The 23,927-nt window shown below is 56.3% G+C and overlaps 9 protein-coding genes across 9 annotated transcripts; 5 read left to right on the top strand and 4 right to left on the bottom strand.

Moving 5' to 3' along the window:
• Nucleotides 1-159: 159 nt before the first annotated feature.
• BCV69DRAFT_280453 (putative 3-hydroxyisobutyrate dehydrogenase mitochondrial precursor) lies at nucleotides 160-1,469 on the top strand. The gene is made up of 2 exons (XM_025491618.1): nucleotides 160-351; nucleotides 462-1,469. The coding sequence occupies exons 1-2, from the start codon at nucleotides 169-171 to the stop codon at nucleotides 1,395-1,397; spliced, it is 1,119 nt and encodes a 372-aa protein (XP_025350005.1). The 5' UTR covers nucleotides 160-168; the 3' UTR covers nucleotides 1,398-1,469.
• Nucleotides 1,470-2,187: 718 nt separating this feature from the next.
• Nucleotides 2,188-4,687, bottom strand: BCV69DRAFT_245582 (hypothetical protein; the record flags this gene model as incomplete). Its single annotated transcript, XM_025490160.1, has 3 exons — nucleotides 2,188-2,865; nucleotides 2,937-3,755; nucleotides 3,824-4,687. 3 exons carry the CDS (start codon nucleotides 4,685-4,687, stop codon nucleotides 2,188-2,190), a joined length of 2,361 nt encoding a protein of 786 aa, XP_025350004.1.
• A 284-nt stretch (nucleotides 4,688-4,971) lies between these two features.
• Nucleotides 4,972-8,714, top strand: BCV69DRAFT_292265 (SGT1-domain-containing protein). The gene has a single exon (XM_025493784.1). The coding sequence runs from the start codon at nucleotides 5,019-5,021 to the stop codon at nucleotides 8,568-8,570; it is 3,552 nt and encodes a 1,183-aa protein (XP_025350003.1). The 5' UTR covers nucleotides 4,972-5,018; the 3' UTR covers nucleotides 8,571-8,714.
• A 47-nt stretch (nucleotides 8,715-8,761) lies between these two features.
• On the bottom strand, nucleotides 8,762-12,691 carry BCV69DRAFT_296814 (hypothetical protein; the record flags this gene model as incomplete). The annotated part of the gene is made up of 3 exons (XM_025494049.1): nucleotides 8,762-11,047; nucleotides 11,123-12,138; nucleotides 12,220-12,691. 3 exons carry the CDS (start codon nucleotides 12,689-12,691, stop codon nucleotides 8,762-8,764), a joined length of 3,774 nt encoding a protein of 1,257 aa, XP_025350002.1.
• A 325-nt stretch (nucleotides 12,692-13,016) lies between these two features.
• BCV69DRAFT_99197 (Abi-domain-containing protein) lies at nucleotides 13,017-14,529 on the top strand. The gene is made up of 4 exons (XM_025495682.1): nucleotides 13,017-13,431; nucleotides 13,499-14,087; nucleotides 14,159-14,257; nucleotides 14,337-14,529. The coding sequence occupies exons 1-4, from the start codon at nucleotides 13,183-13,185 to the stop codon at nucleotides 14,450-14,452; spliced, it is 1,053 nt and encodes a 350-aa protein (XP_025350001.1). The 5' UTR covers nucleotides 13,017-13,182; the 3' UTR covers nucleotides 14,453-14,529.
• Nucleotides 14,530-14,606: 77 nt separating this feature from the next.
• Nucleotides 14,607-16,064, bottom strand: BCV69DRAFT_275731 (hypothetical protein; the record flags this gene model as incomplete). The annotated part of the gene is made up of 1 exon (XM_025491088.1): nucleotides 14,607-16,064. The coding sequence occupies one exon, from the start codon at nucleotides 16,062-16,064 to the stop codon at nucleotides 14,607-14,609; it is 1,458 nt and encodes a 485-aa protein (XP_025350000.1).
• An 897-nt stretch (nucleotides 16,065-16,961) lies between these two features.
• On the top strand, nucleotides 16,962-19,980 carry BCV69DRAFT_99142 (hypothetical protein). The gene is made up of 2 exons (XM_025495681.1): nucleotides 16,962-17,277; nucleotides 17,365-19,980. The coding sequence occupies exons 1-2, from the start codon at nucleotides 17,088-17,090 to the stop codon at nucleotides 19,773-19,775; spliced, it is 2,601 nt and encodes an 866-aa protein (XP_025349999.1). The 5' UTR covers nucleotides 16,962-17,087; the 3' UTR covers nucleotides 19,776-19,980.
• Nucleotides 19,868-22,077, bottom strand: BCV69DRAFT_280446 (gamma-glutamyltranspeptidase). Its single transcript, XM_025491617.1, has one exon. It carries the CDS (start codon nucleotides 22,005-22,007, stop codon nucleotides 20,013-20,015), a length of 1,995 nt encoding a protein of 664 aa, XP_025349998.1. The 5' UTR covers nucleotides 22,008-22,077; the 3' UTR covers nucleotides 19,868-20,012.
• Nucleotides 22,078-22,333: 256 nt separating this feature from the next.
• Nucleotides 22,334-23,875, top strand: BCV69DRAFT_296809 (hypothetical protein; the record flags this gene model as incomplete). Its single annotated transcript, XM_025494048.1, has 1 exon — nucleotides 22,334-23,875. One exon carries the CDS (start codon nucleotides 22,334-22,336, stop codon nucleotides 23,873-23,875), a length of 1,542 nt encoding a protein of 513 aa, XP_025349997.1.
• Nucleotides 23,876-23,927: the final 52 nt, after the last annotated feature.

Genomic DNA, 23,927 nt, shown 5'->3' with positions numbered 1-23,927 from the left:
GTCGTTGCGTTGGACTGCCAAGGAAGACAAATCTCCGATTGTGGGGAAAATGCGGGGGTTTCGGCCGAAGGAAAGCGTCCCTTCCGCAAAAGCTGCCAAGTTTACCTTCTCACGCCCATCTCTCCACATCATCTCCCCTCACCATCTTCCTCGCCTTCACCATTCATTATGCGGCCAACATCAGCCCTCTCCTTTGCTTCGTCTCTCATCACCCGCTCGTCTTCGCGCAAGGATGCCATTGGGTTCATCGGACTGGGAGCAATGGGAAAGGAGATGGCGCGTAACCTGATCACAAAGACGTTCAAGGAGAATAATGACGCTTCTTTTGTCGTGTGCGATGCAGATCCTATGGTGTGTATAGAGGCATGGAGCTGTAAAATTCTCTACTTCTGTGACGGGCTGGAGCTGTATCTCACTTGTATGGCATCGCTTGGCCGAATAACTCTTTTCCCCTTCTGCAGGCCGTCACCCGCTTCCTCACGGCAAACACCTCCCTCTATCCCAACCGTCAAATCATCCCTGCCTCAAGTCCCGCCTCCGTAGCCCGTTCCTGCAGTACTATCATCACCATGCTTCCTTCCTCTCCCCAAGTCGACGAGGTGTATCTAGGGGGTGAAGAGGGTCTACTAGCAGGGATGGTGGGCGCACGCCAGGGAGAAGAGACGCTTTTCCTCGATTGCACTACCTGCGATCGGCAAACGGGCGTAGATGTAGCCAAAGTCGTGCGAGAGTCTGTTCCCGGTGGAGAAATGGTCGATGCTCCCGTCAGCGGTGGAGTCGCGGGGGCCGCAGCGGGTACTCTCACTTTCCTTTGTGGAGCCGAGAGTGAAGCCATCTTCCGCCAAGCTGAGACGACACTACTTCGTATGGGTGCTCGAGCGATCCACTGTGGTGGTAGTGGTACAGGTCTTGTAGCCAAGATTGCCAACAATCTTGCATTGGGAGTCTCCATGCTCGCAACAGCTGAAGCAATGGCCATGGGAGTGTATGGTGGTTTGAGCCCGCAGACAATGGCCCATGTCCTCAATACCTCCACTGGCCGCTCTTGGAGTTCCGAGATTAACAATCCTGCGCCGGGAGCACTAAAAGGGACCAAGAGCAGCCCACCGGCGGAAAGAGGATACGATGGTGGGTTTGCTACAAGACTTATGGCAAAAGATCTACGCCTGGCATTACAAGCTGCTGGACAAGTGGGACTACCTACACCTCTGGGTGTTCTCGCAAGTCGCATCTATGATAATTTGGAAAAGAGGGACGATTATACCAACAAGGACTTTTCAGTGGTGTTCAAGGCACTTGTAGAGTCTGCTGAAATTATCAAGGCGCAAAAGTTGCGCGAGGGAGGAGGGGCAGCTCCTGAGGAACCGGATGATCCTGTCAAGCGCTACACTGCCTAATGAAGTAACAAGTCACACTCTGATACCAGAGAAGAATGGAGTTGTGATGTTGTGATTTGAGTTGCAATGGTACTACTAGGTAAACGATCTCCACATGCTACCAATTCTGCTCACTCGCTCTGCCGATGCCGATCTACCACAAAGTAGCCTCCTTGAGTCTTGCCCGCTTTACTCAGTAGCTCGTCCTTATTTAAGACGCCCGTACCATCCCAGGCCCGGCGGGCAGAGCTCTCAGCACCGTCTTGCTTCATTTTCTCACCATCACCGACCGGAGATCCGGTAGATGTAGGTGCCACTCTCCCGTCCACGACTTCGGCCTTCTTCCCTGCACCGCTACTGCTCTCCCAGCTGCGCACTGCATCGATTAATCTCTTGCTCCCAGCCAGCTCCCGCTTCAGCTTCTCCATCTCCTCTTTTGTCTGCGGAGCTCGAAGAGCTGCCAGCTTGTGCAGCTTGACGAGCTCATCAGAAGTAAAGGGCTCAGAGGCGGGCTGGTCATCCAGGAGAGTGTCGATGGACCAGGTAGGTGAAGAGGGGATGGCGGGATGAAGTGGCTCGGAAAGCGTGTAGCCAGAGGAAGATGCATACCTGAGCTCAGAATCGCCTTTGCGGGACTCGCTCTGAGGGATGGCAGAGGTGTGGAAAGACCTTCGGCCGGCACGCGTGCTGTACGACCGGTTGTGTGATGCGCTAGGTGCAGATGCCTGTCGCAAGGGTCACAATGAAAGGTGGAAAACATCAGGGTCGCCGTTTTAGCCGCCGATATCGTTGCAATCTTCTGAGCTCTCACCTAGGCACGCACCGTCTGTCCTTGCCCCTGCTGCACCGCATCGTCTTGCACAATAGTCTCTCCGTCCCCTTCATCGTCCCGCTCGATCTGGCTTCCGACCAACTTTCTGAAAGCGCTGCCTGGTCGGTCTAGCTCCTCGAACGAGCCATTCTCGATGATCTTGCCTCCCTGCAAGACCAAGATTCGGTTGGCACTCTTGATGGTGCTCAGCCGATGAGCGACAATCCAGACTGTAATGTCACCCTGGCGAATGATATCCGAGATGGACTTGTTGACAAGGTACTCAGAAGCTGAATCCAGAGCAGACGTGGCTTCGTCGAGCAGCAAGATCTTTGGCTTCCTGCAGAGCGCTCGCGCGATGGCTACGCGCTGACGTTGGCCTCCCGAGAGCTGTCGAGAACCGATCTCCTCGTCAAGACCGCCTGGCAGCTGCTCGACAAACTCCCAACAATTGGCCATCTTGGCTGCCTCGATGACTTGCTCTCGTGACGGCGGCGGGTCGCAGCCGTAGGAGATGTTCTCGAGCAATGTGCCGCTGAAGAGGATGGGCTCTTGTGTCACCACGGCGAGCTGGTCACGGAGATCTGCCGGAGCAATGTCCTTGATTGGAGCATCACCATAAGTGATCGATCCTGTGTCAGGATCGTAATACCTCATGAGAAGCGAGTGAACAGAGGACTGGATGAAAGGATAGTAATTAGGTCAGTGAAGCTTTTCAACGAACATCTACGTCGAGTACGCATACTCACCTTGCCGACTCCACTACCGCCTACCAGCGCAACGCTCTCTCCCCTCTCGATGGTCAAGTCGATGCCATCGAGAACTTTGACTCCCGGTCTCGACGGGTAAGCAAAGTGGACGTTCCTGAACTCGATCTTGGCCTTCTTCTTCTCTGCCTCGGTCAGCGGCCTACCCTCGCCAAGCCTGACTTCACTCTCCCGGTCGATGAGTTGGAAGACTCGAGCTCCAGCTCCCACACCCTTCATGATGGAGGCGAAGAAAGACGTCATGTTTGCCAGACCTCCACCGAGGTAGGCTGTGTACATGAGCAAGCTGGTCAGGTCTCCTACTGTGATGACACCTCTTGAGACGAGAGTACCACCGTACGTGAGCAGGACGAGAATAGAGCAATTGCCGACGAAGCCGGTACCCGCGTAGAAGAATCCCGAAGCGTACGTCTCCTTGGTCTCAATGTCCGCAATATCTTTCACCTTGACTGCGAAGCGCCTCTGCTCAATGGCCTGAGCATTGAAGGCAGTCACAGTGCGGAAGGCTTGAGGGTTGAGTCTTTCCTCTGCAGTCCGTGTCATCTGCCCGACGGCTTCCTGCGTCTTGTTGGTCAAGTCACGTAGGTAGCGTCCGTAGAAGACGGCTCCGATGGCGGCTGGTGGGACAACGCCCATCATGAGCAGCGTGAGAGACGGTGAGATGAGGAACATTGTTGTACCGGAGAAGATGACGGTCAAAAAAGACCGCAGGCCATCGCCAAGCTCGTAAGTGACGGCATCACCGACAATGGACGTGTCGACGGAAAGACGTGAGATGATATCGCCGTGCGATTTGTCGGCCTGAACATGAAACAGCCGCACTGAGGTCAGACGTGCGTCGACCAGTCTGATGCCGCAACACTACTCACCCACTCGACTTCCTGCCTGACAGCATTCCCGAAGCACTTCTCTCTGATGTTTCTGACGATTCTCACACCGGCCAGATTGAGCATGATATTCGACCCAGCTTTAGCAGCTGCTCCAGTCGCGAAGACGAACACCAGGACTAGAACAACGGACTTGAAGCCCATGCCGAAAATGGTCTTATCCTTCTTCTTTGCAGCATCATCTGAGCTACCGTCTTTACCGTCGGTCTCGGCCGGCGTCGGAGCGGTGAAGAAGTCGATGACCTTGCCGATGGTGAAGGGGACAGCTAGGGAAACGGCAGAAGAAACTAGCAGGAGACTGAGAGCGAGGAAGAGGGCTTTCTTCTCCGGCGCAGCCAGCGAAAACAGTCGCCTGAAGTCTGGGTAGGTAGGAGGCGCCGTTGTTGTGTCCTTTCCTCCAGTACCAGTGCCCGATCGAGATGCGGCCTTAGCCAAAGACTGCAGGAAGGCATCTCGAATGCGTGCGACAAGTTTCTGAACAGCAGACGCTGCTGCAGGAGCTGTCGTGGATGACGCAGAGGTTTCCGAAGAGGTCTTAGAAGATGAGGCCGTAGGTGAAGATGACTTTGCAGGAGACGAAGAAGGTGGAGTCGTCTTCGAAGAGTTCCACCGCGACAAGACCAAGGGCGAACGTGTTACAGAGACTCTAGACGGCTGTAGGGCAGACTGGACACGCGGCCAGCTCAAAGGGGCTGCAGTATTGGCTGACAGAAGCAGTCGGGAGCTGGCAGTGGATAGGGCGCGGCTACCACACTTGTTCGATTGCACCTGCACATTACGCAAGGCGAAGGCAGCATGCCTGCTACCGCTCGCAGCGCAACGTGGGCCAAGAGGGATGAGGCTCATCCTCAAGGCGCACAGCAGCAGTGATGGGCCGAAAGAAAGATGTGGATGGCGACGTCGCGTATGACTCTAAAGTGTGTCTTCTATGCGATGAGCATTGAGGCGTTGTGAGGTGAGTATGGACGATGGGTTGGCGGTAGTGGAGCGAGAAGAAGCTGCTTAGCGAAAGGAGGCCAAGGCTGACTCTGCCGCACAACAGTTGGCCCGCGGCAAGAATTTCGATCAAGGCGCCGAGCCGACGACGGAAAGGAAGACATGGATGTACAGAGCGGGTTGGTAGAGGAGCCATTCACCACCATCACCATCAACCTCGTCTGGTCCAGCTGCTGAGGCGATGGATGTTCCCCTTGGCTCGTCGTCGACGCACATCGCGCAAGCGGCTCAAGCAGAGGTACAGCCCTTCTTTCGGGCCAGGGTCTTCCCTCCCAGCTCCCTCAGCTCTGCTCCTTCCGACACCTTCGCCACTTCCTCCCTCTCCGCTCTGCGCAGCAGTCTTGCCTCGGCCTTCCAGGTATTCCTTCGCAAGCCCCTGCCATCGGGCCTCGATCGCTATGTCTTCTATCGATCGAATGTGACCTTCAGAGTATCGCAAGGATGGAAGTCAAAGGATGGACAGACTGTCGTGCCTCCACACGTCCGCATTGACCTCCAGACTGGAGGTGCCACCGAAGATGAATTTGCCCTGATCCACTTCCTGAGACTGCACCAAAGATCCAATCAAATACTGGAGGAGTGTTTCATACAAGTTCAGGACGAAGATGGTGAATTCCTGCTCATCGAGGCTGCAGAGGAGCTGCCGGAATGGATCGACCCCGAGAATGCAGACGGTCGAGTCTGGCTGGCGAGGGAGCAGCTGCAGCTCATCGGTCCAGGTCGCGAAGGCCAGAACGGCGCTTCCGGTCATGGTAGCATTCTTCCGATCAAAAACCTGCGCAATGCTCTGACGGCTCTTGCTCAACGGTCAGAGACATTGCAGTTCTCGCAGTCTCTCAATGACGCTGCCTTCTCTCGCCTCTCCTCTTATCCCGGGACGGAATGGGTAGATACAGCTCAACACCGCACAACAGCCTTCCTGTCATCTTCGTCCGTTGCTCAGGTACTGCAGCGGCAATGTCAGCTCATCGCTCGAGCTGGACAGGCTTTCCTCGGTCGAGACTCACGGGACATGAGGGTAGCCAGCAAGATGCAGACTTTCGGTCCTACCGTGGGTATCACTGAAGCTGGTCCTACTTCTTCGGCCTCAAAACCAGGCCTTCTGGTACCTCTATCCCTGCCGCGACGGCTGTATATCCAGCTGCTGTCCGTGCGCTTCCTGCCCCCCAAGTCCTTTTCCTCACCTTATCGTGAACGGATCAGTCAGTATTATGAAGATCTCGATTCTGTGCAGGCCGCGGGTCCCGGACTCTCCGCAGCTTCGAAGGCTCAGCAAGAGAGATTGGACGAGGGCAGGAGGTGGGATCTTGGCTGTAAGCTGTCCGTTGGCCTTGAGATGGCTTACTGGAATGATCGGGAGAGGTTCGCATCTCAGAGACGCAGCCGAGCAGGATTGTTCGACACGAGCCAGCCTGCCGATCGTCAGCAGCTGGATCCTCGTTCAGACCCTGGGTACGAGCACTTTATCAACAAGCTCGAAAGGCTGGGTTACTTTCAGAACGAAGTCAGGGACAGTCAGAAGTGGAAAGAGCTGGAGGCCACAGCCGTGTCAGACTGGTGGAAAACGAGGTCGTCTGGAGTCCCCGACACTGCAAGCGATGATCAGGGTGACGACGCAGGGACAGAGGATCTAGAATGGGTCGAGTCGATCAGGGACGTACTGGCCACCTCCAATGCAGGCACTGTTGCCTCTTTAAATCCATCTGGCTTGGCGTCCATCCTCTCTCAGGAGCAAAGCGACTCATGGCTCTATGAGACTGGCGATTCTTTTCTTGATGGAGATCAGTCATCGGTTGGCGACGGTCAAGAAGCTGCTGAGCGAGAAGCGACACAGAAGCTCTCGGACTTTGCCGCACGAGTGGAGAAGTTCATCGAAGGCAAAGGCGCCGTCGAGGGAGCTGTCATCGACGAGTCTGAAGACAGTGGAGAAAGTTCAGACGATGAGGAAGAGGCTGACATGGATCTGGATGGAGAAGTGCAGCAAGACGAAGACGACGAGACAGTCATCCTAGAAGCTCGAAGGAGGCTAGGCGAGCTCAGCGCCGAGGCGCGAGCTGACAGGCTCAAGGCGCTCTTGCCTGGTCTTGGTGAACAGGTCGCTTGGCAGACTGATGACGACGTCAGTGCCAGGCAGGCACTCGACGAACAGCTGAAGGCGATGGCTGAGGAGCCATCTCAGCCTGCCGCGCCAGTGGACGTAAGGGCAAACCCGCCGAGAGACGCCGCCAGCGGTCGTGTTGTCAATGCAAAGGAAGCGACTCTCCTCACGAAGAAGAAGGCATCCCAAACGGCCGCTCTCTCCTCCAGCGATCTGCGGGACAGTCTTCAGGCCCAAGCAAAGGCCTATCGCTCCTCCACCATCTCTTCCCACTTTGACGGCGCTGAGTCCTGGCAACTAGAAGATTCAGACAATGACTCTGAGGCGGGTCTCGATGAGAACGGTCGACCAGAGACAAAGGAGCAGAGGCGAGAGCGAGCTCGTGTGCTTGATTTAGACCCTAGCGATGACGAGAAGGAAGACGAGGCAGAAGAGCCTGCAGGGGAGATGGAGGAGATTGATGCGGAAAAAGATGAGGAGGAGGAGATGGAAGAATTCGTCGACTTTGCTCGCAAGGAGCTGGGGCTCAGCGAAGAGCAGCTCTCAAAGATCATGAAGGAGAGAAAGGATAACGGTAGATGGGTACCGGGCAAGGAACAGACGACACCGCTTCCAGCTCAGGCGGCGCCGACGAGAAGCAACACCGCTGCTCCTCCGGCTCCTTCTTCGAGCTTCGGCAAAGGCTTCAAACAAGGCTTTCTCAGTCGCCCTTCCGCCGCTCCCACCCCCGATTCTGTGTCGAAAGCCAAATCAGTCTCTTTTGTCGACACAACAGAGCCGGCTCGTAGCACTTCTAACCCTGTCGAACCCGCAGCAGCTACCTCTCCCACCACCAACTCAACTTCAGGCGTCCGCAACTCCTCTCTCAACTCCTTTGATACGCTCATGGGCGCAATGGACTCGGCCCTGGACGCGCACCGTCGCTCTAAGGGGCTTCCGCCGCTTAACCGAGAGGAGACGTATGGTGGGGAAGTGCGTGCGGAGGACTGGGCTTTGAGGAGGCCTGGTGGGGCGAGTTTGGGGAGCTTGATGAAGAAAGAGGAGGAGGAGAGGGAGAGAAACGAGGGAAATGAGGCCGCGAGCGAGGCAAAGGCACAGCAAAATGGCAAGGTAAAGGGCGAGGACGACGCTCAGACCCCTTCGCAAGGTGAAATGGGCGGTGCTCCTATCCTCAGCGCGCACGAACAGGTCGCTCTCACCGGCTCAAGCATGGACGAGGACGTGGACGAGGAAGAAGAGGAAGAGGAGCCCCTCTCGGCAAAAGACACTGCTCTCCTCGATCGTCTCCTCAAGGAGCAAAATCAGGGTCCACCTTCCTTCACTGAACTAGTCGATTCTGCTGGACTGCGTGCGCCCAATAACGGCAATGGAATCGGGCAGTCCAGTAAGGGCGTTGCGCCCAAGATCAGTGAGATCTCTGCTGATCTCCAAGACGAAGAAGGCGACGAGGATGAGGACGGGGATGAAGAGATGCTACCCGACCTCGCCATCGAGGGCGACGCCGATGACGCCGAAGAAGGCAACGGAGCCGCCGTTTCGAATCTGCTCGAGTCATGGCGAGCTCAAGGCGGTGCGGCGGGACCTATGGGCACCTTAGCTGGCGGTATGGGCTTTGGGTCTCGGGCGCCTAGATGAGTGGGTGTGGATTCGCACAGAGGGGAAGGACGAAGTTCTGCGCTAAGGAGTGCAAGGTAGCCAGATGAATAGATGCGTGCATAGCAGGAGCATAAGATTCGAAACGCAATGTATGTAACTATAGTACAATTGAGAAGTCATTATCTCTCTTCACCTTCCTCTTGGGCCGTGATGCTCTCTTTTCTTGCTTACTAGGCCGCTTCGTTCATGGCCAGATCCTGCATCTCGGCTACTGGCACTCGCGGAGAAGTCGATTTGATGGCGAAACCTCGGTATGGACGTGGAGCGTTGCTGCCCTCGCGCGTCCCCTCCTCCGAGGGCCGAGGTGACGTGTCTCCATTCGCGTACGAGGGACCTGGTGCAGGAGGTGGGACAGCCAGCGACTGACTGATCCCCTCTGTATGGCTGGCTCGCGGGCTCGCCGCTGCTACCGCTCCACTGGCAGTCTCTGCACCCCACTCCCTCCAGGGGTCTCCTTCAACAATGGGCGACCTGATAGGTCCCGAGCTGATCCTCATCCTGCCCCTCTTCCTCATCATCTCCCACTTTCTCGCCTCGTTCCTCATCAAATCATCAAATTTCTTCAGACTCTCCTCGCTGATGATTGGGACGGGCTGCCAGTATCCGCCTGCCGCGAGTCCCTTGCCGCTGGTGAAGACGCTGCGATTCGTTTCGGCCGAGAGACCCGAGGCGGCAGAGGGGACAGAGGCGCTCCCGTCGTCGGTCAGGTGATCGTCGAGATCGAGGGAGTGATCTTCGTCGGGGACGAGGAGCTCATGAGAGAGGGAGCTGGACGGTTTGGTGGGGCTGCCCGAGATGGAGAAGGAGGACCGGCCATTGATGCTGCTTGAGGAAGAGAGGGAGGCACTATAGCCGGAACGCTGTGCAGGGTTCAGAGCAGCTGTGCTCGGAGTGCTGCCGCCTGCCCTGGCAGTACGCAGGGTTGCAGTCCCCGTACCCGTGAAGTGGCCCCTGCCGAAGCCAAAAGCATCTCCCGGGGAGACGATCAGTGCCTCTACGCCCGAGGGCATAGCAAATGGGAGCATGGCACTTGAGTAGAGGAGATCTCGCTGAGCGATGGGGACCCTCTTGTCAGGCTCGGGGGCCAGAGGCGGCTGGTAGTCGGCCATGGACCGACCTGGTAGGAAGAGGGAGTCGATTGCACGCTGAGCGGCCAATGCTTCTGCTTGAGGCGAGTCCGCATCGAGAGCTTGCATTCCTGTAGGAAGCCCCTCCAAGGGTAGCATCACTGTTTGCTGCGTAGCATCTCCTACATCATCGGCAATGAAAGTATTGTGCTGGATCGTCTCGTCAAGCGAAGGCGATGACGGGCCAGGATGATCCTGAGTGGCCGTGCCTGAGCGTTGATGGTGCGATGGCTCCCTCTCATCTTGCCGGATGAGCTCCTGCTTCATAGCCATGAGGTCCCTTCTCACCTTGCGCTCCTCCTCGACATCATCAGAGTGTACTTGCCGCCTCTCCCAATCTGTACGAAGTTGGTCGAGGTACTGCAGACACTCATCACTCATGCGACTCTCTCCCACCTCGTACCTATAATCTCTGACTACCCTCTTCATCTGAAGCGGATTGAGGCATTTCAACCCTTGCATTGTGGCAATCAAGGAGTCAAATTCCCGAAGAGAAGATTGACCAGCTATCCATGAAATGAGTTGGTTGAGAGGGGCCAGATGGGTGCTGACAATAGATAAAGGAAGAGCGTTACTGCGTGCCCAGTCTTCCAGAGCGCTTACATTGAGCTTAAGCTGCATCGCTTTCGATCGACAGAGATAGCGCTTGTTGGTGAGGACTCGATTGAAGATCTCCGATGTGAGCCAGTAAAAGACCTGCGAGAATGCTTGGATGATCATAGCTGGATTGACTTCGTACAGCTGCAGCACATGCAGAGCTGATGTCAAGAGAGAAGTAATTGTCCGAGGTGTAGGTCTTGCGAGCAAGTCAGCAGCAGAGGCCTCAGTAGAGAGCTCCTCGTGGTCCTTGGCTTGAGACTTCGGGGAACGAGGCAAAAAAGAGCTCAGAGACCCGATAGAATTCGATTGCGCCAGTCTACTCGGAGTGTTGGGTGACGGCGAGCCAGGAGGCTGATCGCGCTTGACAAACATCTGGCTCAGACGATTTCTCGCTGGGCTCGTTGTGCTAGATGTACCATTTGCCACGGCTCCCTTCACGCTACCCGTGAGTGTCTTCATGAAACCCCATTCGCCCTCAAAGCGGACGTCTTCGAATAGCGGTAAGGATTCGTAGTCGAGCATCGCAGGCTCTATGAGACGATTGAGGCGTCGCTCGACGTCTCGAATGAGGATCACGTAGGACTCATTGATGAGGTCCACAAAGTAGTGGAGATGCTCATCCTGCATCAACGGAAGGCGTGATAATGTGACATCTCTTTGCAGATAATGTAAGAGAAGGGTCAGGTTGAAGAGCCAATATGCAAGGTGAGTCAGAGACGCCTGCTCTTCCTGAGGAAGCAATGAGAGGGAGAACTTTCAGCCATCGGCTCGATTCTTTCGAATGTCCAGTGCCGCATCACTCACCCGTATACGATCTTCTATCCGCTCCAAGGTCCCAAGGAGAAGATTCATAAAGACGTCCTCATCCTGGTACTTTGCAGCAGAGCGGAGACAGAGGAAGATTGCATTTGCAGGCTCGGCACGGCTGCTCCACGGAGCCCTCATAGGCTGACCGTCAACTATCAGCAGATCCAGTAGAGGGTCCACGTCGTTGCCGCCGAGGACAAGCATCTGATCTGGCAGGATTTGGCCGAAGTCAAATTCAACAGACAGTGGGTCCTCTCCTACCTCCAGTGCACCGCATCCAGGAGACAGCCCTGCAAGCTGGACCTTGGCAGGATGTCGAGCTCCTTCGCGTCTACGGGCTTTGCCTTTTCTCACCGCCCAGCTTGTCAGAGCCGAGCTCGCATCACTGCCGCCCACGCCTGTATCGTGACCGAAGAGATGGAGATACTCGACATCTAGCATGACAGCCATGTCTAACAAAGCCCTTCTCCTGCCCTCGGCCACCTCTCTAGCCCTGATCTCTGCTTCTTGCATATCGTTGCGCTCACTCCGACCAACAATGCGACGGGAAGTCGATGACATACTCCAAGTCGAAGCTTTGTGTCGCAGAGTACGATTGCGACCCTGCAGCAGGGAATGAGGCCGAGAATTGGGATCAGATGCTGGGAGCCCGCTGATTGTGAGACTGGCAGGCCGCGAGAGAGATCCTGAGGGTGACACAGCGTTCCAATCCGAGAAGGCCGATCGCAAGCTGCTGCCGCTTTGATTTGTCGAGGTCATTGCTTCTCGTCTAGCCACCGCTGCCATGATATGCTCGTAGACATCGTCTGCAATCAATTCTAGCGTGCGAGGCTGCTGATTTGTAGAGTCCAGACTGGTGGTGCCATCTTCGAGGGGAGCTAGGGATACGATGAAGTCTTCACAGGTACGTCCGTTGTTGCTGCGAGCCTCGACATCGGCGCCTTGTTGAAGTAGGAAGGTGACCAGGGGGAGATTGCCAAGATTGATGGCCCACATAAGTGGAGTCCAACCCGCTGCCGAGGAGCCCGAGACATGAAGCGATCAGCTCGAGTCTGCCTGTAATCTCTACGAAGAGCCCTGTTCTTCGAGCTTACCTGCATCTCTCTCGTCTACCTCTGCACCATGCTCGACCAGAAGCTCGACAATGCCAGTGTGTCCGGCGCTGGCGGCCAATATCACTAACCCCGATCCTCCCTCATCTTCCCTCACAGCTCGGAGATTCAGCAGCGGGAAGAAGCGCTCCTCTGCGGCCGTGGAAGACTGCATTGGGCCACCGCCTCCTCTCAGCGCCCTTTGCCCCTGCTCTCTGATCTCGAGAAACCATGCGAGCAGATTGACGTTTCCGAGTGAGCATATGTGTAGGAGCGCTCTGCTCAGTCGGGTGAGCTTGACTGCTTCGTCTTGCGAAGATCGGGCGAGGGCACTGATGGACTGAATGCTTGGGCAGAGCTCGAGGAAGGAGTCGAAATATTGGGCTGGAGCTACTGAGGAAGACCGAGGTGGGACCATGGCCAGGCGTGATGGGCCTCCGAGAGACGAAGCGGAAGAGGAGGCGGAGATCGCCATCGCCGGCAAAGAGGGGGTAGCTGAGCGATGTGACTAAAGTTCTAGGTGCTGAGGATATGGGTCTTGTGGCTGCCTGAGGATGAAGCTACCGACGAACAGTCATCTACGACGAGTGACAGTCTCGCTATTTCCCCGAGACTGTAGCAGCGGTAGGCTCTTGGTTGTCGTGGGCGACGTCTACCCTGTTGCTGCAGGCTGCTGCCAATTGGCTCGAGGGAAGTGTTGGACCACGCGTCGGCGGCCATTCCACAAAATCGGATCGGCAATTGCAACAGGGGCGGCGGAGATGCATGACACGGGCAGCGCATGGCACCTTCTTCCCACGCGCCCCTTTGTCCCTCACCATGACTGGTACGCAAAGCGACAGGATGGGCTCTCGATCGAAGTAATTACTATCTCACCTTGATCCCTCATTAGCTCAAGACGATAGGGAGGCGTCTGATCTTCGCGCCGTGTGAAGCTACCACGTCCGCCTAGCAGAGCATCTCGACATGTCATCTTCCTCACCTCTTTCCGTACCTGTACCCTTGCCCTTCATATCGGCAGGCTGGGCACCTCTGCATGCCTCCATCCTCACCCTTTCCTACGTGGGAGGCTTCTACCTCTCACCGGCTGTCCGTCGCTTGCCCAAAGATGATCCCAGGGTCATGAGGAGTCGGATAAAGGTTGCTGGCATCGTCACTGCGCTCGGCTGGGCTGGCACTGGTCTGGCATTGTGGAAGGCAGAGCCGAATCCTCCGGTGAGTGAGACGACCTGAGCATGGTTTCTTGGAGGACCTCTAGCTCATCTTTGTCATCGTAACGCAGCACTGGTGCCTTCACCTCCCCAGGCTTCTACTGATGCTGGGCATCCCGCTACCCCTGACAGTTCCCTCTTTCCTACAATCCTCCATCTTGCCGCTCAAGCCAGGCCTGTGGGAGTACCTCACTTCTCACCTCCTACCAGCTCTGTTTCTCCCACTAGGCCTCACGATGACTCTCTTCGCCGGTCCAATCTACGTAGAGTACCTCTGGGACAACCTCCCCTTGCCCACCCTCTTGAGACCTTCCCGGACATCAGGCAGCAAAGGCGCTCTAGCTAAAGCCCGAGAGTGGCTGTCAGGCTGGTGGAATCTCTACGGGCTACGCAACTTCGTCGTCGGACCTCTCACAGAAGAGATCATCTGGCGCTCCTGCATCCTCTCCGTCCACCACTTTTCCGGTGCTTCGAAGAAATGGCTCATATTCGAGACCCCATTGTACTTCGGAATCGCTCACCTGCACCATGCTTGGGAGACTTACAAGAGTAAAGGCAGCAACAAGAATGCACTCGTATTTGCCGCGCTGCAGTCGACCTTGCAATTCTCTTACACCACACTGTTTGGGTGGTATGCCAATTTCCTATTCCTCAGGACGGGTGAGTGACACGGCTCGTTGGGACACTGAAGCTTTTGCGCTGGACCTGACGCTCTTCGCTTGAACGAACAGGCTCTATCATCCCACCACTGCTCAGTCATACTTTTTGCAACATCATGGGCCTACCAAATCCCGCCTCTGCATTTGAGGATTTTCCCGAGCACAAGCTCAGTAAGTATCCAAAATCTCCCTGTTCACCTTTCCTTCGATGGCTGATCAGACGTCGACTCGCCTCCCTTGTGCTCGAAAGAAATCTCTCTGGCATACCTTCTAGGCATTGCAGGCTTCTGCTACGGCCTCATGCCTCTCACAAGTCCTGACCTCTATGGAGGTAGCATCTTCTGGTCTTCCAGGCCCACTGCGTGAAGGGGGAGTAAGATACATTGCGATGACAACGCCTATCAGTCTGGTGATTCGGGCCATGAAATGGTGATTGGTTGTTTCTTCAGGTCATACACAGGCACACCTCGCTCGGCGTTGTGGTGACCTCGGACTTGGTCCGCTCCTGGTCAGGCTCTCCTCAAGCCTTGAGCGCCGCTTTGATTTCAGCCAGGGTAGCCGACCAGTCCTGCGATGGCTTGACAGAGATGCAAGGCGGCATCTTCGCTACCTCCTTGTCAGGCAGTTGCTCTGCGCCCTGGATACCACTTCTCACATCATTTGTTTCTGAGATGGGAAGTACGCCACGCTGAGGAGGCGACACTGCCACTTCGCTGCGCAATGCGTCTTCGAGCTTGGGGACGGGCTTGCGATGGAGACATTTGACGGGAGACACGGATGGGGAGCGCAAAGATCCTTTGACTGGTCTGCTTGGTGGTGCAGGACATGTAAACTCGTGGGTAATCAATTTGTCACCGCTTGTCGACAAGTGTGACTCGTCTTCCTTACTTTGCGCAAGTACTGTCAAGGGTCGCATACTCTGTCCAGCATCGTCAAGACGCTGTGCAAGGCCACTGGACACTATGTCGACTGTGTCTAATGTGTCTTTCTTCTGCGAGACCAGGGGAGGAGGGGAGCGCTGGAATTGCTGATCTGTGAATCTCGCAGGCATCCCGTCGAGGGCCTTTTCAATCTCGTCCAGAGCCTCGGCTAGAGATTGCTTGTCCTCCAGTAGAGCTGATGTTCGGTCTGTGTTGGGTCTGAAAAAAGTCTGCCCGCCCTCAGATACTGAGCTCTGCCTAGACGAGACGGCAGCCAGCCCTGCTAGCTGTAGTGCATTCTGTAGCGGAGCAGTTGATATGCCTGATGTATGCTTGAAGTTGGTAGGAAGACCGATCACTGGTGCTCCCACTGACTTTCTCTTGTAAGGATACAGTGAACGCTCTGAATTCGTCCTTATAGGACTGGCGGGTCTCGAAGAGTGCCTGCTGAAGGCGAGCCTTCCCTCACCGCTACCCTCTTTGAGTGCGACATCAGAATTCTTGCGCGATCGATTGAATAGGAAGGGCCCAGTACGTTTGGCTGGGCTTGTGGAAGGGCTCATTACGTACATCGGTGGACCGGACTGCATCGATAGGCTGCGCAGAATTGCTGCTGAAGAGGGCGATGTCGGTCTTGAGATCTGATAAGACGAGCTTCTCGAAAGTGCCGACGGAGTCATCAAAGTTTTTGCGACGTCAACGTAGTCGCCTTGCATGTCAGAGCTGGTGGGAGGCAGGTCCAGTAGGGGGCACTCGCTAGTCGAGGGTCTCATGCCCGAGGTCTTACGCTCGGGACTGTCTACGGTGCCTACATCGCTACCCTTGAAGGGCGATCTGAGGCGAGACAGTCGATGGGTGCGAGTGCGGTGCATGCCGTCATGTGACATTGACTGGGGGGTGACTTCGCCTCCATCCTTTCCAATGGGAGACAAAGGACTGGCTGTCGAAATTGCTGATGATGATACTGCTGAAGAAGCAGCGCGGCTGTTGCCAGTAAGTATGGAGCCAAGACGCTGGCGGGGACTCAAAGGAGGGGAGGCCGGTGTCGATTTCGACATGGTAAAGGTGCGGGCTGCTGAATGGGAAAGAAGGGCTATCTACGGGCGTGAGTGAGTCGTGTAGGAAGGAATGTAAGGTATCTTTGCATCGGGCGAATGTCTGGTCATTGTTGTACATCAGGGGCGATCATCATCATCATATTGACGTAGGCAGGTGGGGCAGACGAGGGTGTCCCCCTGGCGTCGACTTTGTGCCGTGCGGAAGTAGAGGAGCGTCGACGGACTGGCACTGGCGCCTTGCGCGGAGGCAAAGTGGGGCGGCCCTGCTGCAGGCCATCGCGCCCGAGCTTCTTCCATCCGGACCATACCCAGTCGGTAAAGCCAAGGACAGAGTCGTAGACCAGCATCAAGCACGGCAAAAGCCCTGACAGCAGCCACAGCGTAGACTCGTCTCTCGTACTGGCCAAGCGCATACAGGCCCGTCGCTGTCACTCGTCTACGGCCAAATTACCTGGGCTTTCATACATTCTCGGTGAGTTGCACATCCTCGTCCTGTTCCCCGCCTCTCCCCGTTCATCCTCATCTACGCATCTTGTCGTGCGTTTCGACGGAGGACTTCATATGGAAGGCCAACATGCTTGGAGTGGCGTCGCTGTACAGCTGGAGCAGAGCTACGTAGCATATAGCCAGCTTGCAGCGCGTCTCTGTCGAAGGGAAAGGTGGTAGCTTGGAGCAATATGCCAGGCTAGCGAAGCGACCACTGGCGGAGGTCGTGGGCTCCCTCTACGACTCAACTTTGAGTGCGCCTCGCCGTTGTTCATTCTCATCATCTTTCGGCGCCTTTGCGTGCGAGCCTACCCCAACATCCCCAATCGTGGGCTCTACGAGCTCATTGTGCTACCCGCATCCACACCTTCCCTGCCTCTCGCTTGCTTGCGTCTCAGCATTGTCAGCGACGCTACGACCCTCCTCATCGTCCTCATCCTCGTCTACAACACGCTTACATCGTCTCCCTTCCTCATCATCCACTCACTTCTCACCGGCTACAAAGACCACCTAACCTCATTCAGCACTCACAGTATCATGGACTCCTACCGTCCATCTTTTGGGGCAGATGACGATCCCTATGCGAACGGGCGATCTCGATCCCCTCCCCCTGCCGCGCTGGCACGAAAGGATGTAGACTATGACTTACCGCATAGGTCGCGGTCTCCAGATTATTCTAGAGGTGCAGGACCGCGTGGGTCCATGTATCGTTCTGTAGCTGATGAAGGTGAGGCTAAGCTCGAGCGCGTGTCGTTGACCTCAAAGGTAGAGACTAATCAAGATGCTCTTTGCTCACCTTGCGAACGTTTCCCAGATCGAGAACGATCCCGCTCTCCATACGGCAGCCGCCATGTTTCGGAGAGGGATGTTTACGATCGAGGTTACGATCGGTATGCTCCGGAGCGCGAACGGGCTCCTGCTCGTTATACTGACGAGTACGGCAGGGATAGATACGGAGACGGCGAGGATGGCTACCGCAACCCTGCAACTCGCTACAGAGACGATGGCTACTACGAGCAAGCACTCGAGCGTGATAGGCAAAGGGACAGAGGAAGGTACGGCGGGCGTGGGGATGGAGGCGCCCCAATACCGGACCCCCTAGATGCTCCATCGCTGCTTCCGTTCAAACAATTCGCCCAAGTTCATCGCCAGCGACAAGCAAGGTTGGACCCTGAGTCGACCACGTCCAATCTCACCACTCAGGAAATGTTCGACCTCTACAAGCGCTACAAGGCAGTTTACACGGCTCGCTCCGCTCGCAAATTCTGGGAGGAAAAGAAAGGAGTTGCCTTTTTCCTCGAAAAGTACGGCATGGGCGAGAGTGAGATTGAGCGACGGAGGGAGAGAAGGCGACTGGGAAGGAAGGGTCGCAAGAGGGCCTGGTTCGACGAGCTACAGGCTGGCAAATTGGACAAGGTTACTTTCGAAATGCACTTCGCGCCTCTCAAAAAGGGAGGCAGGCGAGCTGAGGAGAGCGAGGGAGGATCTGAGGACTCTTCGATGAACACAGTCTACTCGCGATATGGCGAGCCCATCAAGGTCTCCACAGATGCTCTGCCAGTTGACCCTTCGCCGACACAACTTCTCATCATGCGCATTCCACCCGGTCTCTCGAGACGCATTCTCGAAGCCGAGCTAGCCCGCAATGCCGGCTTCCAATATCTGGCCCTTGGCGAGGCTCACGCCAACAAGCAGTATTACGCCCTTGGATGGGCTGTCTTTGACAATGAGACCAACACTGAAGACGCCAGGCGAAATCTGCTAGACAGTGCAGTCGTCTCGGACAACAAGTTGCAGCTTGATGTCGCAGCTCGTGGAGCTCAGGTCAAATTCAGGACTGCTCCTTCCGGCTCCGGCAGCCTCAAACGTCTTGCCAAGGACCTCAAGCAAGCCCGAGATGTTGTCAAGTGGGCCGAGCGTGACGATGTCCAGACACTATGGCCAGAAGGTGGAGACCTTGACGAGGAGGACAGGCAAGCGCTTCTCAAGCCGGCCAGTAATGAGATCACGAGGCATGTCTTTGAGCGGATGGGCCTGCGACGCTACTTCGATCAGACTCGCGAAGGCGAAGAAGAGGATGATATTCTCATGCAGATCCACGAGAACGCCAGAGCCTTCGACTCGCCTGAGGATAAGGAAGAGATCCGCTTGGTCATCATGAAGGTCCTGGATCTGCACCTAGACCTTCTGCGCGAAGTCTACCATTGCGACTACTACTCCAGCACGATCTGCGACTTTGGTGAAGAGCTGGACCGACGAGCCAGAGCGCATTTCAGAAGATGCTATCCAGATGGCGAGACGGAAGCTGAGCGAGAGGGCCGGGATGCTGCTGCTGACGGTGGGCAAAACATGGGCGAGGAGCAATGGGCTGAGAATCTTGACCGCAAGCATCTTTTGCTCGTCGAGTCACCGACCATCGACATCGAAGAAGTCGGCGGTGTAGATCTTGACAAGCTGTGTCTCGAACTGGCCACTCCATTCATCCGTCAGGACGATAAGGAAAAGCATCGTTGTATCGTCGAGGTGCCCAACCCTGCAGTGGAAGGTACTGTCAAGACATGTGACAAGCTCTTCAAGGCTCTGATCTTTGTGCAGAAGCACGTGTGCAACAAGCACAAGGATCTCATAGAGAGGGAGCTCGGTGGGCGACGAGAGGACATCACCTATCTCAACAATTACGTCCGTGATCCCACTCGGGTCATGCCTCCATTGCAACAGAGTGGCAATGCCAACGGACGCGGCTATGATGCGTCTGGAGGCAGTATCATTCGCATGGGCCCGACGTCCTTTGGTCCCGAAGAAGGTGGCCGCCGAGGAGGCAGGAGACGGTCAGCATCCCCCGGACGTCGCAACGGAGGAGACAGCTGGACACCAGGTGGTGGTGGTGTGCGTCTGAGCGACCGACTGGGTCAACCTCCTCCCATCCACCTCGGTGGCTCGAACGGTCTTCCTCCCGCCATCCACCTTGGCGGCGGGTCCATCTCCCTCGCTCCGCTCCACCTGCGCTTGGGGGCCCAGCAGCCCTCGCCTGCACTCATGGGCATGCCTTACCAGCAACAGACGGCCATCGCTTCTCCCGCTCAGCCCATGTCCACCGAACCTCTTCCGCCACCGCCGCGACCGCTGGACCCACGTGCAGCAAGAGGGCAGACGAGGAGCTATCAGGACCTCGACGTCTCTGCTGGGGGCGCAAAGGAGGAGGAAGTCATGGAACTGGAGTACTGATCTTGGATCGCCCACCAGACTTAAAAGGGAGGGACGAGGAGAACCACTTGTCATCTTACCGAGGTGTAAGTCTCACATCAGCCAAAATACTCATATACTCCGTGCATCTTCGTTACAATGTTTGTGTGTGTGTGTGCAATTACGAAAACAATCGCTTAAAATTGAGATAATAGAGAGTCCGTTCACTTGCAGGTCTACCATTGCAAAGGGAGCATCGAAAGCTAGACGAAGCATGCATCAGTACGCCTCTGCCCATCCATTCTTTCTCGAGTCACTCGCCCCTCTGACCTCCAACACCTCCCCTCGCGAATCTAAAATCTTCTGCACTCCCTGCACCACTGCGAACCCGAGATTGACATCAGTCTCGGAGAGCTTGTGTCCTTTTGCCCTCAGCACGTCCCGCACACCCATCAGCACCGCGTCATCGTGATCGAAGATGGTCGTCTCCACGCCTACTTCGGCAGGGAGGAGTTGGTGGTGAATCCGGGGAGCCTCAATTGCTTCGCTCAGGTTCTGACCGCGCTCCATATTGAGGAGCACTTGTAGGACGGAGGTAGGGATCCGCGAACCACCTGCGCCGCCGAGGAGGACCTCAAAGTGGCCTTGAGCGTCCTCGAGGATCAGTGGCGTGATACTCGAGAGGGGCCGCTTGTGCGGTTGAGGGTAGTTGAAAGGCGAGGGACGAAGACCGAATGCATTGGGTGTGCCGGGAGTGGATGAATCGTCCATCTCGTCGTTGAAGATGACACCCGTCTCGCGATCCATCTCCTGTGAGCCAAAGATGAGATTGACTGTGCTGGTGATGCCGACGCACATGCCGTCCTCATCCACCACGCTGAGATGCATGGTACCGTGGTCTTCCTCAATGTCAAAGAGTGGGTTGTAATACTCTAGAGGATGTGTGTGGGAATCGTCAATCATGGACAAGAGCGACTTGGCGGTAGCCAGTGTAGGAATCTTGGAGATTTCCAGAAGAGAAGAGACGTTGAGGAAAGCCGGATCGCCCAAGCGGGTACGAGATGCGAAGCCGTGCTTCATCACTTCGATCAAGCGGTGAGTCCAGAGTGACTCAATTTCGATCTGCGTCTCGATAGGTGACTTCTTGCCGTGATGGGGACCGTGATATTCGTCTGCGTGCCTCTCGTACCCGAGCATGCGCAGGACATTCATCATCTGCAGGAGAATAGCGCCAGAGGTCGGAGCAGGTGTAGTCCAGGCTTTCTGACCGCCAGTCCAGACTCCCTGAAGAGCATTGCGGATCTCGACCTTGTAGTCCTTCAGATCCTGCAATGTGAGGATACCGCCAGCTTTCTGTACCTTGGCGACCATCGCTTCGGCAATCGGGCCTTCGTAGAAGACATCGCTACCATGCCGAGCGACTTGCCTCAACGTCTCGGCGTATGCAGTGCGTCGGATGGTGTCGCCTACTTCCAGAAACCTGCCAGTGGTGGGGTCCATGAAGACCTCCTCCCACTCAGGCTTCTCAGGGATGAAAGACCCGAGCCACTTGAGCCGTCTCGCCAGCTCTCGGCCCACCTTGGCCTCCTCTGCCAGCTTGACACTGGGCATCACCACCTCGCTCCATTCCAGCCTGCCCCACCGTCTCCAGATCTCCTCCAGACCCCTGAGCTCACCAGGAACTCCCACGGCCAGACCGCCGACCTTGGCAGCTTCTGGTGCCCCGTGGAACATCTCCTCGTAAGCAGCGCCCGGAGCCGTCTCTCTAAAGTCGACTGTGATGTGCTCAGCCTCGGCAGATCCGTTGGAGGCAGGAGCCCGGATTAGAGCGAATCCTCCTCCACCAATACCGGAGGAGAACATGTTGAGCACTCCTACGCAAAGAGCAGTACCGACGGCGCCGTCTGCCGCTGAGCCACCTTTCCGCAGGAGGTCGAGACCGACCTTGGAGCAGACGGGATTTTCGGCCGCCACTGCTCCTCTACTGCCTCTCGCCAGGTGGGAAGGATTAAGTCGGCCATGGGAGTTGAGCTCTGGAGCCGTCGACTTGGAGGGATGGAAGAGCAGTACAGAGACGAGGATGACAAAGGAAAGACAGAGAAGCGCTAGGAGACCCTTCAGAAGGTATTCCGGTCGTCGGGAATTAGACGCGGCGAGGGAGCCTCGACGCCTTCGGGAGGCGGATTGATGGGAAGAGGCAGAAGAGTTGAGGAGAGGAGCTCGCTCGTCGACCTCACCAGGCGCAAGACCGGATGATGTAGAGACCGAAGTCATCGAGGAAGACGATGAAAGAAGAGTGTATAACAGATATGGTCGAAGGAGGATGGGGAAAGGAAGGTTGACTTTGCCGGATGAGGCGAAGATTGCAAAGCGGATCGTCGGCGCAAAGTCCGGAGATACGCCATGCTCCGCTCCACTCCTCCTTCCGTCATCTTACCAGAATTTGGTACATTGCACCTTCGCTTGCCATCACTGCCACGACACCGGAACGACTGAGCTCTTGGTTCTCCGTGCATTGCTAGGGATGTCTTAACCTCAAATTCGCTGCCTGGAAGCTCCCGAGGAGCTTGTGAGGCGTACCAGCTCGGCGGCCGGAGATCATGAGCACTCCAGCCATCCACATCCGAGCTCGCACGCCGCCACTCCAGGAGTCACCGCACCAGGATTCCCATCGCGGACGCCGTCACGGGCTTGGTAGTCGTCGGTCGGATCGGTCAGACGAAGATGAGCGGTCAGCTTGGGATGCATCGACTGGGTCTGTGGAAGCTCGCAACCGACAGCGGCTGGGCAAGACGAGCTTCGTGAGGGAAGGTGAGAAGAGTAGGCCTTGGACAGGCAATTGGGTAGAGCCTTCCGAGGGGGACGTCTCGAAGATCGAGAACAGCTACGAGCACGATACATCAATCGAAGGTCTGGATCAAGAAGCTCCACAAACACTGCAGCCGCAGCTCACACCTGCGAACGACACTGAAGCAACAAGCACAATGGCCTCCTTCTACGCTCAGCTGGCTGCCAGCCTCAAAGCGCCCAGCGTGGTCAGCAAGCCCACTGCTCAGGCTTCGGCGAATACATCTACAATGTCAAGTTCGACAGCGATACGACCACGCTCAGTGGTACCCAAGAGTCGTAGTGGGGCCAGAACCGCGAGCCAAAAGGGTACAACAGATTGGTTCAGTGCACGACCTCGCCTACCGACGGCTTCTGTCCGCCTGGACAGAGGCCAAGACTCTTCTGCAAGCGAAGCGGACGACGATCGATCTCATCAACAAAATTCAACATCTACAAGTCCCACCCTAACGCCTTGCCCTACCTGCTCTACACCTCTCCCTTACCCCTGCCCGCCGAGCGTGCTCCGCTCCCACCTGAGCTCAATAGCGCACCGCCTGGCCCTACCTCACTTCCCACCCGCCTCTTCCTCGTCTACTCCTCTCTCTACTGGACTGAATGAGCAGATTCGCAAAGTACAATTGCACCTGGACGAAGCCAACAGGGGTTACAGGCTGCTGAGCGGCATGGGCTGGAGAGAAGGGATGGGCGTAGGGCGGAGCGAGTGGGAGTGGGAAGAGGGACAGAGGGAGCGCGAGCGCGAGCGAAGTCGAGAGAAGCAAGAAACTGCGAAGAAGCGGCGGGAAGACGGGGATCGGACAGCTATCGAGACTGAAATTGCTACTGCTGATGAGCGGAAGCCGTCGCCAGGGAAGGTCCTCGTCATCTCGTCAGACGAGGGCGAGGAAGAAGACGAGGATGACTTCGAGGCGGTCGCAAGCCTCGACAATGTGGCCGGCGACGGCATAGACGACGTCTTCCATCTCCCACCGCAAGAGCAGAGCATCGCTTCTGAATCTGCAGAGCGTGAAGGAGAACACTGCGGCGACCAGGTTCTACCCACTGCTCAGCGTCCCGAGCCCCGCCTGGTACCCATCAGCATCTCTCAAAAGCATGATCGAGCAGGTCTTGGCCGAAAGCTTTCCTCAAGGTCCTCGACGCCTTCTGGCGACATTGCTATGACAAGTGGTGGTAAAAAGCGAAAAGGCGGCGCAATAGGCCCGGAAGCGCTCTTTACGCTGAAGAAGAGAGAGAGGGAGTCGAGAGATCGGCAGGATCGCGAGGAGCGGATGGCGATCCGGGATAGTCTGAGATGATGTCGCTCGGAGGGAGGTGGGTCACGAACGCGAGAATGCAGAAGTTGCTTTG

Source organism: Pseudomicrostroma glucosiphilum (assembly GCF_003144135.1).
Source record: "Pseudomicrostroma glucosiphilum strain MCA 4718 unplaced genomic scaffold BCV69scaffold_2, whole genome shotgun sequence".
Lineage (NCBI taxonomy): Eukaryota > Fungi > Basidiomycota > Exobasidiomycetes > Microstromatales > Microstromataceae > Microstroma > Microstroma glucosiphilum.
This window is presented reverse-complemented; position numbering and strand designations above follow the sequence as displayed.